The 13,411-nt window shown below is 38.6% G+C and overlaps 1 protein-coding gene across 1 annotated transcript in view; it reads right to left on the bottom strand.

Moving 5' to 3' along the window:
• Positions 1-11,876, bottom strand: part of LOC132192323 (probable ADP-ribosylation factor GTPase-activating protein AGD14) — a gene marked incomplete in the record, with an annotated part of 20,180 nt that extends 8,304 nt beyond the window's left edge. The window contains 10 exon segments of the mRNA XM_059607621.1: positions 2,513-2,599; positions 2,697-2,810; positions 2,886-3,074; positions 3,229-3,894; positions 5,214-5,663; positions 6,129-6,225; positions 6,309-6,370; positions 6,450-6,537; positions 11,175-11,236; positions 11,489-11,876. Coding sequence (XP_059463604.1) covers positions 2,513-2,599; positions 2,697-2,810; positions 2,886-3,074; positions 3,229-3,894; positions 5,214-5,663; positions 6,129-6,225; positions 6,309-6,370; positions 6,450-6,537; positions 11,175-11,236; positions 11,489-11,584 — 1,911 coding nt within the window.
• Between the last annotated feature and the right edge of the window lie 1,535 nt (positions 11,877-13,411).

Genomic DNA, 13,411 nt, shown 5'->3' with positions numbered 1-13,411 from the left:
ATTTTTTTTTTTTTTGATAAGTAATGTAGTATATATCAAAAAAAGCGCAAAGCGCCTCTAAGTACACAATAAAGTATACAAAGGAACCCAATCAAAACACCCAGAAAAACCCAGAAAAAACCCAAACAAACCAATCAAAAACCCAGAAAAACCCAATCAAACCAAACACCCATCCAAAGGGGAATACAAGAGACCCAACCAAACCCCAAGAAAAGCCCTAGTGCATCTCAGGTGGAACCCTAGTGCACCTCAGGGGGAAAAGAAAAAGCATTTTTCGATCCCAAAAAACCCCGCCGACGCCGGCCCTTTACCGGAGAGATGGAGCAATCCAGATTATTGTGCTCCCTCAACCCCTTAACCTTAGAAGCAGAAACTTCAACCTTAGGGGCAGAAACTTCAACCTCAGCAAGCAGATCCTTGTTCTTATGCAGCTGCTTTGCGACTTTTTCCTTCACCCTCCGGGTATAAAACAGTTGGGACGAGGATTTAGAGGAGTAAATGGGAGTACCATTCTCTGTCATGCGAGGAAAAGGACGGCTAAGACTCCTCCCCATCTCAGCCGCCCCATCGAGAAGGGAAGTAGTCGAGAGTGAAGTGCATCCCTGCGACGAGAACAATGAGGTAGTAGCAGGGGAAAGAAAACAGCCAGCTTGAACCTCCACCGGCGCAGAGGGAACCAGAACAGGGTCCTTTCCCTTAGAAGACAAAGAATCCTTCAACACCACCGGAGCGGGAGAGACAGCTCTCGGACTCAAGAACCCACGACGAAACAAACCTTTCTCCGGAGAAGAAGGATGAACAACCAGCTCCTCCTCCCCCGAAAAAGGAACCTCCCTATCCCTGCAAGAGCTCGCCGGAGAGTCCACCTCCCAAGGAACAGCGAAGGCCTCCTTGAGAATAGAAAGACGAGCCGAATCAGAAATCTCCGAAGACACAGACGCACCCCGGCAGATTTCAGGCATCGAAGAAAGAGAGCCCTCCCAGTCCCTGCGCAACGTGCTCGCCGGTACAGCCTCCGCAGAAGGGGAAAAAGTAGCCCCCTGAGAGGACCCGTCACCGGCAGACCCAACAATCTCGCCCAAAACTCGCACCGGAGAGAGAGAGAACACTGCCGGGGAAGACCCATCGCCGGAATCCAAACCGGTAACCTGCAAACTCAAAGAAGACCTAGCAAACGGCTCCAAACACTCTTCAGAGGCTAGAGGAATCCCAGCCGATACAGACTCCAAAGGTAATGAGAAAGAGTTATGGACTGGATCTGAGAAATCCGGATCCAAGTGCTGAACCGGATCCAAATTTTGACCCAAACCCACTTCAAAGACCGACCCGGAATCACAACCCAAAGCAGAAGTTGATAGGCCCAAAAAACGAGCCCTTTTACTCCTGCGATTGGGCTTCGAGACAACCCCTGCACAGACCCAGTCCAACTTACGTTGGATTTGCCCTAGAAGCCTCATCAATCCACTAATACCGATCTTGCCCTTCTTCTTCTTCCTCAAACTCACTGAACCAGCCGCCTCCGCCAGAGGAGAAGACAAGCTCTCCAACGCAGAGCAATCCACGGCAGACCGCAACCCCAAACCGTCATACTCCGAATCCCACCAAGACGACCCCGGAAGCAAATCGAGAGACCTCGAATACTCAACTGCTCTCGCCTCGACGCCCGGAGAAGATCGAAGGACATCCACGAAAGACCTCCCGGAATCGACCCCCAAAGAAGGACCATCCATTAGAAACCCCGCCGAAGATGGAACCCCCGACTCCGCCGTACCATCCGACTTGATCTGTGCCGCCATCAGTTGCCGAAGCTCTCCCGCGAAACGCCGCCAACCCCTCCCAAAACGTCCCTCCGGAAGCCAAATGACTCCCTTACGACCACCCTCAGCCAACACCGATACCTCCAAGAACCTTCCGGCCTTATTACCTCCCCCGTGGACCATCGTGGCCTTATCACCCTCACGGTAAGATTTGGCAATTTCTTCCTTCACCTGAACCTGAATCGCCGCTTCCACCGTTTCCACCAACCACGACGAACACCGAATGCTCGCGTAAATATACCCCACGAAACCTTTTCTCCTCTCCTCCAGACGAAGGTTAGGACACCCAACCTTTGCCGAAAGGCAGACGGTTTTGGCTTCAAAAGAGAAACTGCGTTCCATACGCCGAACCCTAACGCGCAGCACCAGCCGCGCCACCGATCGCAGAAAAAACTTTCAAAAATTCAAATTTTGAAATTCATCCGAGTCTAGAGAGAGAGAGAGAGACATTCTAGAGAGAGAGCGTAAAAAAGCCAATTCAAGTAGGCAAGTTGAAAAAGAGACAATGATGAACAAACACCCCTGCCCCTGTGCGTGCCCGCAATGTCCTTCCCCTGAAAGAGCTCTCCACCAGCCCTAGCACCTTTGACCTTGAAATGGTCAAACAAGCACATGGGAGAGGAACAGGGCGCACTCATACTTCTAATGAAATTCAGTATAAACATTTTACCAACGAAATGAATATTATAGCATACCATATTGCTCTGTTCAAAATCAGAATCATTCAGGAGATCAAATGGGTTTGTAGATTTATGGTCCATTGCATGTGATTTCGTCTCTCCCTGTGAAAAGCCATAAATTACTACAGGTGATGTACAAAATTACTTCCACCAGCTTAAGATCATATACAAAAAGCTAAAGCAACTGAAGAGTACAAACCATCAGAGGAAGCATTGGAGTATATGATGGCCCCATGCCACCATGTGATGGCAAGCTTGGAGCCAGGGACCCGTCATCAGAGGCAGCTCTTTGAATCCCCTCTTTAATGGAGTTCTGCAAATCAAAATGTTTGAGACTGAATAGAAGAAAATAAACACTTAGAAAGATATTTGAGGTAAATGTACAAACCTCTAAATCTCTTAAGCCCAAGTACTGATCAGCAGTTGATGAAGGATTGTGAGTTTCTAGCTGTAGTTCACTACCTTGCTTATTTCCTTCCAAAGGAAGGTTCCCCGTGGGATCTTCAAATGCATTCCATGCCTGTTCAGAGACAAAAGATACAACCTGACCAAATCCCTTCAATTTACTGCATGCCATCTTGAAATTAGAAAAACATCCAGCTTACAATCCCAATGGAGACTAGCACCATAATTTTCTAAAACCAAACATACACCAAGCATTTCTGATCATTATCCTTCACACACTAGAAAAACACTTTAGAGGGAATATTATAGATCATTAGAAAGCTTACCTGAGCACTTGTTGCTGTAGTGCAAGGTTGAACATTGTGCACATCATGCCATGGATTAGACATTGTTGAAGAAGACCCAAGAAAACTATCAGATTGAAATGAGGGCCAATGCATGTTTGTATTTAAGGATGAAAACAAGTCCAACTTTTCCAATGAACCTACATCACTACTAGGTACTCTTTCAGGGGTAGGATTTTCAGCATGTGGAATAGATGCAGGAGTGGCCTGAGGTGTATCAAATGTCGCCCATCCTTCATTTTCAGGGACAGATAAGTGAGCTGGTTCTTTATCCAAGGTTGTCGCTGGCTGCTGCAGAGCAAAGAAGTCCAAGGATGACGATGTGGAAGTTTGTGGTGGTTGATATAGATTCACAGATGAAGCCGGAGATATAACAGATGGTTGAAACAAATCCAGAGATGGAGCTGATGATGCTGCCGGTATTCTAAATAAATCGAAGGATGAAACTGCAGAAGACTCTGGTTCTGAAATGGGTGGTGCGAAAAGATCCAAATTACCAGAACTTTCAGAAACAGATGATCGCGTAATTGGAGATGCTTTATCCTTTAATGTTTCTGAGACAACATCTGTTAAACCACCAGCGTTATATGACTTGTAAGACAGGGAATTGCTGTCCATGGATCCAAAGCTACCCAAAGATGCAGTTCTCTAAACAAAGGAACAAATTAAAGTAAGGTGATTGAAAAGGCTCCACTTATGATAGAAACAAGACCAAAGGCACAAAGGAATGGTTATGTAGACACACAAAACCAAAGAATTAACACGCACACCAACATAGTCCTCAAGCAATAATAACAATGTACCCACCATGTTACTGACACCATAACTAAACTAAACAATTCACCACAAGAATTCAATCATTAAAAAAGCAAGAAGATTATCTTTTAGATTTTCCAAAAATTCAAACTTTACCTTGCTCAAACTACATGCAGAGAAACTTCACAAATATTCCCAATCATAGACAGGAGCAGACTTTTCCCATCTAACCCAAGATACATAAAATATTTGCCATGTTTGATCTATCTAATGAATTCAGGAGGAACATCATCGCTTCTGTCTAGATAGGCAAAGATATGCACAAGATTCCCAGAACATCAATACAATGACCAAAATACCCCTGTAACAAATCCATTTCACCAACATATTCTTTTAACCCTAACAAACTCTTCTAACAAGATTAGAGCCAGATACATATTTCCTATTCCTCGACTGGATGACTTGTTGGATCATTTGTGTGGTGCTACTATGTTTATAAAGTTGGATTTGAGGAGTGGGTATCATCAAATCCGTATCCATCCTGGTGATGAGTGAAAAACGGCGTTTAAGACTCATGACGGGTTGTATGAATAGTTGGTGATGCCCATAGCACTTTCGCGCAAGTGATAAACCAAATCTTTCACCCATTCATTAGAAGGTTCGTTGAGGTTTACTTTGACTATACCCTAGCAAACCTAAAAACAGCCACATGACATCATAGACACAAGAACATAAAGTTTGTAAAAGGAGATGAAATAAACAGAAATTTTTTTGATAAAGAGCATAACAGTAGAGCACACAGCAGTTAGGTAGGCAATGTATCCATGTATGTATGCACAGCAAAGGAAGGTAGCATATGCACAATGTACATAGATATGTATGAGCATTAAGTACATATATACCTGCACACATGCACGCATATATGCATCTTTCGTAACTCTAATTGGAATGCTTCATGATGTTATTAGCTTTGATGCTCTATTATGCAGGATAAGATATAGAAGTCAATATATTATGCGGCAGACAGCCATTCTACGCTGAACAGGTATCAAAGACACACCAAAAACATTTTGCACCCCTAAGACAAGGCTCCACTAATATTTGATGCTTCTTTCAAAAGAGATACCCACTTCCACTGTTAAATAAATCACTCAAAAAAGCCACATTTTTTCTTTTGTCAACCACAAAAGCAAGTATACAAGAAACATAACCTGCGGACGTGGAATTCCATCTCCATCTCTCTTGGCATGTGCCTCAGAAGATGCATTTATTGCTTGAAACCAAGAGTCTTCACTTAAACTACCCCTCGAAGGCTGAATAGGGGGGCTGCTAAATCCAACATCCTTATGAAAATTAGGAGACCCAGCATTAGATCTGAATGGATCACCTGCACTAGACACAGAGTAGTCCGAAACTCTGGAAATGGAGCCTTCATTTGCAAACCTGTCCTCATACATTTTTTCACTTAAGCGACCAGGACTGTAGACTAAACTAGACATCTTCCCCTCATAGCGACCTCGATCTGAACCAGGCTTCCTGGACAGGGCAGCAGCTTGTTTTCCATACCGTCGGTCTTCATATTGATAATCATAAGGTGGACTCTGAGAATAAGAATGATACGAACTGGCACGTCTCGCCTCGACTTCAGAGATGCTAAGGTTCTGTGAAATTCAATAACAAATACCATATGCTAAGATTGTATACTCTGAAGTGAGATAATTTATGATAAAAGATAAGGACAAAGGTATATATGATTAGGACCTGCTTGATTCTGTTTCTGGTAATCTATTTCCAAAACTACCAAAAAGCTCTAGAAATGAGTAAAAAAAAATACAAGATCATGTTTTCTCTGCTGTTTCATTTATCTTCAACAGAAACAGCGAAAAGAGAAAGCCAGGCCACAACTTGGGGTGGGGGGGAAGACCAAGGAAAATATCTATTTTGAAAATCTGAAAACTAGTTGTTTCAGGAAATACTTTTCAAAAAGAAACTTCCAAATGAGTTACAACTCCCATTTCATTCTATGTTTCCAGAAAGGAAAAAAAGTTTCAGAAACAGAAACAAAAGACACTAAAAAGTTCTTTTAACATATAATCAATGTAAAATTTGGTTCAAGGACATATTGCCTGCACATCTCTTGGAGGCTTGTCAGAGGTCTTTCCTCCAACATATCTTCTCTCCACATACACATTCTTTATAAACTCCCGTATTTTATCAACTTTGCTGCAAAAAGAAAACATAATTTAAAAACAAAGTTTATATTTTCCATGTTCTATAACCTTATTAATAAATCCCACATCATGCACCTGCTGTCAGGCAATCGCTGCCTTTGAAGGTCCCAATCCTTCAGATATGTGTCCCTTGCACGCTGAAAGGAGTGAAAGTCTCATCAGCAAGAGGAAAAAGCAAACCAACCCCCCCCCCCCCCCCAACTTTCAGCATTGTACCTGGTTACCACCATTTTGAAGTGCTTCAACCTCTTGTGAAGTAAACTTAGCCATGGAGACGGACTTCACACGATGAGTAAATTCACGACTGTATGACACAAAAAATGGATAAATAAATAAAACATTGAAAATCTAAATGGACCAGATGTTGGCAGGCCATGCTCAAACAAAACCAGCAAAGCAATAGAAAATTTCACCAAACAGGGAAAGAAATAAATGCATTAATTGAAGGGCAGTAAGAAACTCAAATACATGATCCACGATAAATTACAGAAATCGTAGTTACTTTCTATATATATGAAACTATTAATTACCTTTTCATCCACTGCGAGTATACTTCTGATCTCTAACACTTAACTCTTAACATATTCGGGTCTTCTTGGGTGATGCCTAGTAACATCCTATAGCTACTTCAAGGGAGGGGTCACCCCAAAGAGACAATCTGGAAAGTTATTCCGGCTCTTCTAATGTGAAGCATTTGGAGAGAAAGGAATCAGCTCCTCTTTGAGGATAGCGAGTCCAATGTACTTTTTCAAAAATCGTCCTTTCTAAGATCTCTTTTGGATTGGGTTATTGTAAATGTTCTTAATTTTGACTCAGAGAATCTGGTAGATTTGATTTGTTTTTCAGATTATAGTATTCTTTAGGGTATTCAGCTCTCTTGTTATTTTTCGTGTCCAGGGCTTTGCCTTTTTCTTGCAATAATATTATTATTATTCATAAAAAAAGGACGACTTCTTTTTCTTGGTTGGCGGCCCTAGAAAAGATCTTTACCATGGATAATCAAGCGGCACGTCATAGTAATCAATAGGTGTTGCATGTACAAAAGAAATGGAAAATCCGTAGATCTTCTTCTCCATTGTGAGGCGGTGTGTGCCTTATGGATGCTTTCTTCAATCACTTTGGGCTTTCTTAGGTTATGCCTAGACGAGTTTTTGATTTGTATGCATGTTGGTGGACTACTGGTAACACTTGAAGTGCTCCTTCGTGAAAAATGGTAGCTTCTTGTCTTTTTTTTTTGATAAGTAAAATGGTAGCTTCTTGTCTTTTATGGTGTATTTGGAGGAAAATAAATTATAGGAGTTTTGAAGAACGCAAGAGGACAATGGAAAAGCCTAAGTCTTTTTTCTTCAACACTCCTTATTTGTGGACAGCTGCTTATATATCTTCTTTAGTCATAAGTATTCATGATTTTCTTTTCTTTTTTCTTCTTCTAACTAGGTGTTTTTTCTTGAACACTTCTTGTATACTTAGGAGTGCCTTACGTTTTAATCGAGACATTATTAGAAGCATAAGACATACCTAAGTATATAGAAATCATACAAGAGGAGGCTACAAACTAGAAGGAGAAAAAAGAACAAGGAAATCACTATAACTAATCATCAAAAGAAAAACATAAGAAACAGTCCAAAGATACAAAGTTTTGAAGAATGAAGACTTGATATCCTCCTCCAGTGCTAGAAAAGTATGTTTTTGTCTAATAACTTGAAGATTTAATCATGAGGGGCGCAAAATTGGTCTCTGTGGTTGGCTTAATTTACAAATCACTTCATGTGGTTTAAAAAATAATTTATAGGTCCCTAGGGTAGGCCAAAATAATATTTTACTCCCTAAGCTCATTTTTCATTAAATGACTTAACGGAAACCGTTACATTGCCACATCACACCCAATAAAAATAAGACACATGTTCTTTTTTATTTATACTTTTAAAAAATGACAATTAAACTTTTCCACGTCATTTTGAGGCTCCAACACACACTCCACATCAAATTAAATAAACCTAATCCCTCTATGTCCCTTGTGTCGCCGTCGTCTTCATCTTCCCCAACGATTCCTGCCGTCGTCTTCATCTACGTTTTCCGTTAAGACTTACATCCACACATGAATATTCCTACAAGCTCAAGCACCATCTTACACATGTACACTAAAGGACAAAACAAGCCCCGCAAAAGAAAAAAACAATTGCATATCTCAAAAAAGAGATCACTTTTTAAAAGATGAACCTACGATTTGCTTTTTAAAGCTACCATCTTCCAACATCTATTTAACACAAACCAAAAAGCACTTGCCATAGAACAAAAACAAAAACAAAAAAAACAGAAACACAGAGAGGGAGAGAGGGAGAGATTGTTTCCATAGAAAGCATTGCCAAAAAACGCAGATGCCCAAATCTCAGGCGCAGATAAAGACAACGGCAAGAATCGTTGGGGAAGATGAAGACAACGGCGGCACAGGGGATATAGAGGGATTAGGTTTATTTAATTTGACGTGGAGTGTGTGTTGGAGCCTCAAAATAACGTGTAAAAGCTTATTTGTCATTTTTTAAAGTATAAATAAAAAAATAACACGTGTCTTATTTTTATTGGGTGTGATGTGGCAATGTAATAGTTTCCATTAAGTCATTTAACGAAAAATGAGCTCAAGAAGTAGAATGTTATTTTGGCATACCCTAGGGACCTATAAATTATTTTTTAAACCACATGGAGTGATTTGTAAATTAGGCTAACCACAGGGACTAATTTTGCATCTATCCCTTTTTTTTTATATAAGTAATACATCATAAGTAAACTATTAAAAGTACACTTTTTAAGATTTTATTTTAGAGTTGCATATCTAGTTCCCTTTAGATTTTTTTTTAAAAAAAAAAAAATGCTTGGCTCCGCCTTTGACTAGCTAGTGATGAAACAAATTTACCCAGTGGCAAAATACCAAGTATAGCAACTACTAAGTGTTTGAGAAGAAACCTGCAACTCCACAGTCATTTATTGTTTTATGACTTAATACAATTTGAAGAGATCCAATCTTGACATTTTTGATAAATAATGTATATTCAAAGAACACGCAGAGGGGTGCAACCCATGTACACTGGAAGTATACAAGAGAACCCATAATCCATAGAGAAAGAACATAAATTTAGAAATTCACAAAAAAGTAGAAACAAGCGAAGTATGCCACGCCACTCTCCATGAATACAGAGTTTGTAGCACCAACTTCTTCAAATCGAGTAGCCATTCTCACAGTCATCAAAACTTCGAGTCTTCCGCTCTTGCCAAAGACACAACATCGCACACAATGGAACCATCCTCCATATGTGCAATGCAAGACGGTTACCCAATTGTCCCCCCTCCAACTTCCCAAACACTCAATCACCTTGCGAGGCATAACCCAATCAACACCAAAAGGCTGAAGAAACGCACTTTATATCTCTGTTGCAACCTCACAATGCAGGAAATAAATGGTCGATTGACTCTCCACAATGCTTACACATACAGCACCACTCCAGCACTATAATATTTCTCTTACGAAAATTGTCCAAGGTTAAGATTTTTCCTAAAGCTGCCGTCCACACAAAGAAAGCTACTCTTGGGGGAGCCTTAACTTTTCAAATACTCTTCCAAGGACAAGTGGACCGTACCAAAGTAGACAATACCTGGTAGTAAGACCTCAATACAAATGTCTTCCTTTTCGATGGAACCCAGCAAATTGTATCATCACCTCCATACCTAACTTTTTGGGAATACAACTCAAAGAATCGCGAGGTCACATCCACTTCCCAATCATACACAAGGCAAATAAACAAAACATTCCAATGAATGATACCAATTTGAAATTGCATATTCTTCTCTACCCACACATCCTTACCATAGGCAATAGTGAACAATTGTGGAAAAATGATCTTCAATGGTAGTTTTACACACCACACATCATGCCAAAACAACACTTTAGAGCCATCTCCTACCTCATAACGTATATGATGCGCAAAACCATCCCACCCCCTCCTAATACATTTCCACACTCCCAACCCATAGGGTTCCCCTACCTCCTTGGAACACCAACCGCCCGTCAAACTATCATATTTAACGCCCATCTCATCAATTGCCAATAAATAGTTGAGACTAGGGGAGGTACACTAAGTTCAGAAAACACAAATAATGTCCTTGTAATTGTAATTGCACCTAACCTAAGGGGAAACTAGCATATTTACTTGATAAAGTAAGTATTATGTTTATGAAACCATATTCCTCAAACCTGATCATGCGTATATGAATAAACCTCTACCAACATAGACTTAAACAGAAAAAGTTTCTCCTAAATGGTTTCTTATTCTGTTTAAAAGAATTCTCAAGAATTTATGATTTAACTAGATACAAATGTAAGGACTCACTACATAAAAGGCATTGGTTTGTGAATGAAAGGGTACAAAATAGGATATTGTCTTCAATTTACTAACAATTTGAGATGTGAGAAAAGCAGGTCATCAAGGGAAAAATTAAAACAATATATCAAAATTAAATAAATAGAGGACGTGTATATTTTACTTAAAAAAAAAAAAAAAACGAAAATGAATAACCAGTATCCTTCTAAGTCCAAGGATTTATTTGGAAACATTTTGATGTCTATTTTTTTTTTTTTTTTTTTTTTTTTTTTTTGACATATTCGCACAAAAGGGGGGAAAAGGGGATTCGAACTAGTAACCTCCGCTTCATTAAGCGTGGTCCTAGCCTATTAAGCTACCTCTTGAAGACCATTTTGATGTCTATTAAAACAACCAAGCATGCCTCCCATCTAAACAGGATTAAGTTTGGAAAAAAATAATAAAGAAATAACATAAATTTATCTTCAACGGCTGCATGTTAAACACTAGGATGAAATAATAAAAAACAATATATATATATATATATATATATATATATATATATATATAGAAAAGGGAAAATACTCACTGTATCCCACTGCAAGTTGTACAGATGAAAGTCCAAAAATTGGGACAAACATACTGAGGACCCTGCACAAAACAACTACGATCATATTCACTGAGAATTGATAACAACCACAGGGGTGAAAATTCTAATGCAAAAGCTAAATTTCTTCATCTCCTATAATTCAAATATTTTCCAACCCTGAAGTAATTCTGTTTTCCTGAACTTTCTTACGAATCAAGCAACATTTAATTGTAAACTCTGAGCTCAGCTTATACACCTAAGGAAAGACCAAAAAAACAGAAACCCATCACAAGTTAATGGGAGAGAAAATTTACCAAACTGTTGCAGTTGATGCACCTCCGATTGGGCGGAAGCTTCATGAGACCACGTATAATCTTCTCATTTCGCTCCTCTTCTCTCTTGCTTCCCATTTCAGAGCAATTGAGAGCTATAGGGGTCGGAACCCTAGATCTTCCTTTGAGAAAACCGAGGCAGAACTGGAGGGAGGAGCTTGAGCTGATTGTCTCTAGGGTTCTCGTACGGAATTCCTGTACAGAAAATGGATGGACGGTCTCCGAGATGAGGAATCGATTGGACAATTAATACTTTTTTTTCCCTTTTTATTTTTATTTTTTTTTTATACAAACTCAAATCGATCCTGCAGCCTATGGAAAAGCCTCCTCAAGTCCCAAGTAGATGGCCCATGCTGCAGTGGAAACGGTAACATGGATGATAGCATCACATCAAAAATAATAAAATAAACTGCATTTCAATACTCATTGCTTGTAATGTGCACGTGAGCAACGAAACGTTTGTTTAAAACAATATTTTGGTGCGGTTAGTTGTGATTTTATAAATAAAAAATGTAATTTTAAAATAAGTGGCATAAAATTGGCTGTTTAGAATTGCTTTTTTAAGAAATTGTAATTTGAAAATGCATAAAATCTGCGTTTCAAATTCCAGGTAATGAGGTGTTTTGTTTAAGGACAAAGTTTTTCTCCAAATTGAGTTAGAGGAATTTTCTCCAACCTATTCTATAAGAATGACATGTATCCTCTAAATGTGAGAAGCACATGTTTTTTTGGACAAAGTTTTCTATTAAACTGGGTTAGAATAATTTTCTTCAATCTATTATATAAAAATGACATATGTCCATATTTTTAATAACGTGTGAGATGCACATGAGTTTTTAATAATATTTATTTCAACTTTGTCCTTACTATTAAAAAAATATATGCATCTCACATGTTCAAGGAAAACTTTGTCCTTTTTTTTATTATTTTAATTACAAGGACAAAGTTGAAATAATTTTATTCAAAAAGCATGTGCTTCTTACATGCTATTTAAAAAAGATGTATTTCTCATATAAAAAGTTACCCATGTCATTTTTATAGAATATGTTAGAAGAAATTTCTTCAACCCAGTTTGGAGGAAAACTCTATCATTTATTTAAATGAACAATTTTAAAGGTTTAATGGCAATTTTAAATGCTAAATTGTTATTTTAAATGCCAAATTGCGATATTACCAAATGCTTAACTGGGTTTTTAAAAAATGGAATGTTATGTGTTCTCCTAATATTTTCATAGTGTTCTCCTTGTTCTAGGTGGATATTATTTTCTAAAAAAGTTTTTTTTTTAAAAAAAAATAGCATTTATTTCTCTCACCCAGTTTTTAGAAAATAATATACACTTAGGACCAGAAGAACAAGCATTTTCTTTTTAAAAATCACATTTTTAAATCTTTACAAGAAGAAGTGCTTATTATTATTTTTTTTTTGAAATCACAAACCCAAACAAATTACAAGAAGAAGTGCTTATTATCTTTCATTAATTTTTAACTTGAAATAAAAAAAGTATAAACACTTGTTAAAATAGCTTGTATCCAAAGAGTATCAAGATGTTATTCTTAACATTGTGTTGATATATATATATATATATATATATATATATAATTAAACAAATATTCAGTTCTACATGTGAGAAAAAGGCAGTCATAGGTTGACAACCCCAGTCGGGTAAGTTGATGCGGAAGGAGGTTGCATGGTCTCCTACCTCTTACTTTATTACTTATCCAACAATTTATTTGATAATAGCATTATATATAGAAATTGTAGTATTTTAGTAGAGTACTCATTAGTTAATTATGGTGTTCTCTCTAGCGAAACCCTAGAGGAGAATGAATTGTTTCCCACGTCTTTTGGGGGCTGTGGGAATAAAATCTTTATTGTTCAACGTTGATTTCAAGCTATGGTGGAAG

Source organism: Corylus avellana, chromosome ca9 (genome assembly GCF_901000735.1).
Source record: "Corylus avellana chromosome ca9, CavTom2PMs-1.0".
In the NCBI taxonomy this organism is placed as follows: domain Eukaryota; kingdom Viridiplantae; phylum Streptophyta; class Magnoliopsida; order Fagales; family Betulaceae; genus Corylus; species Corylus avellana.
Note: the sequence above shows the minus strand (reverse complement) of the source record. Positions and strands in the feature narration are given on the sequence as shown.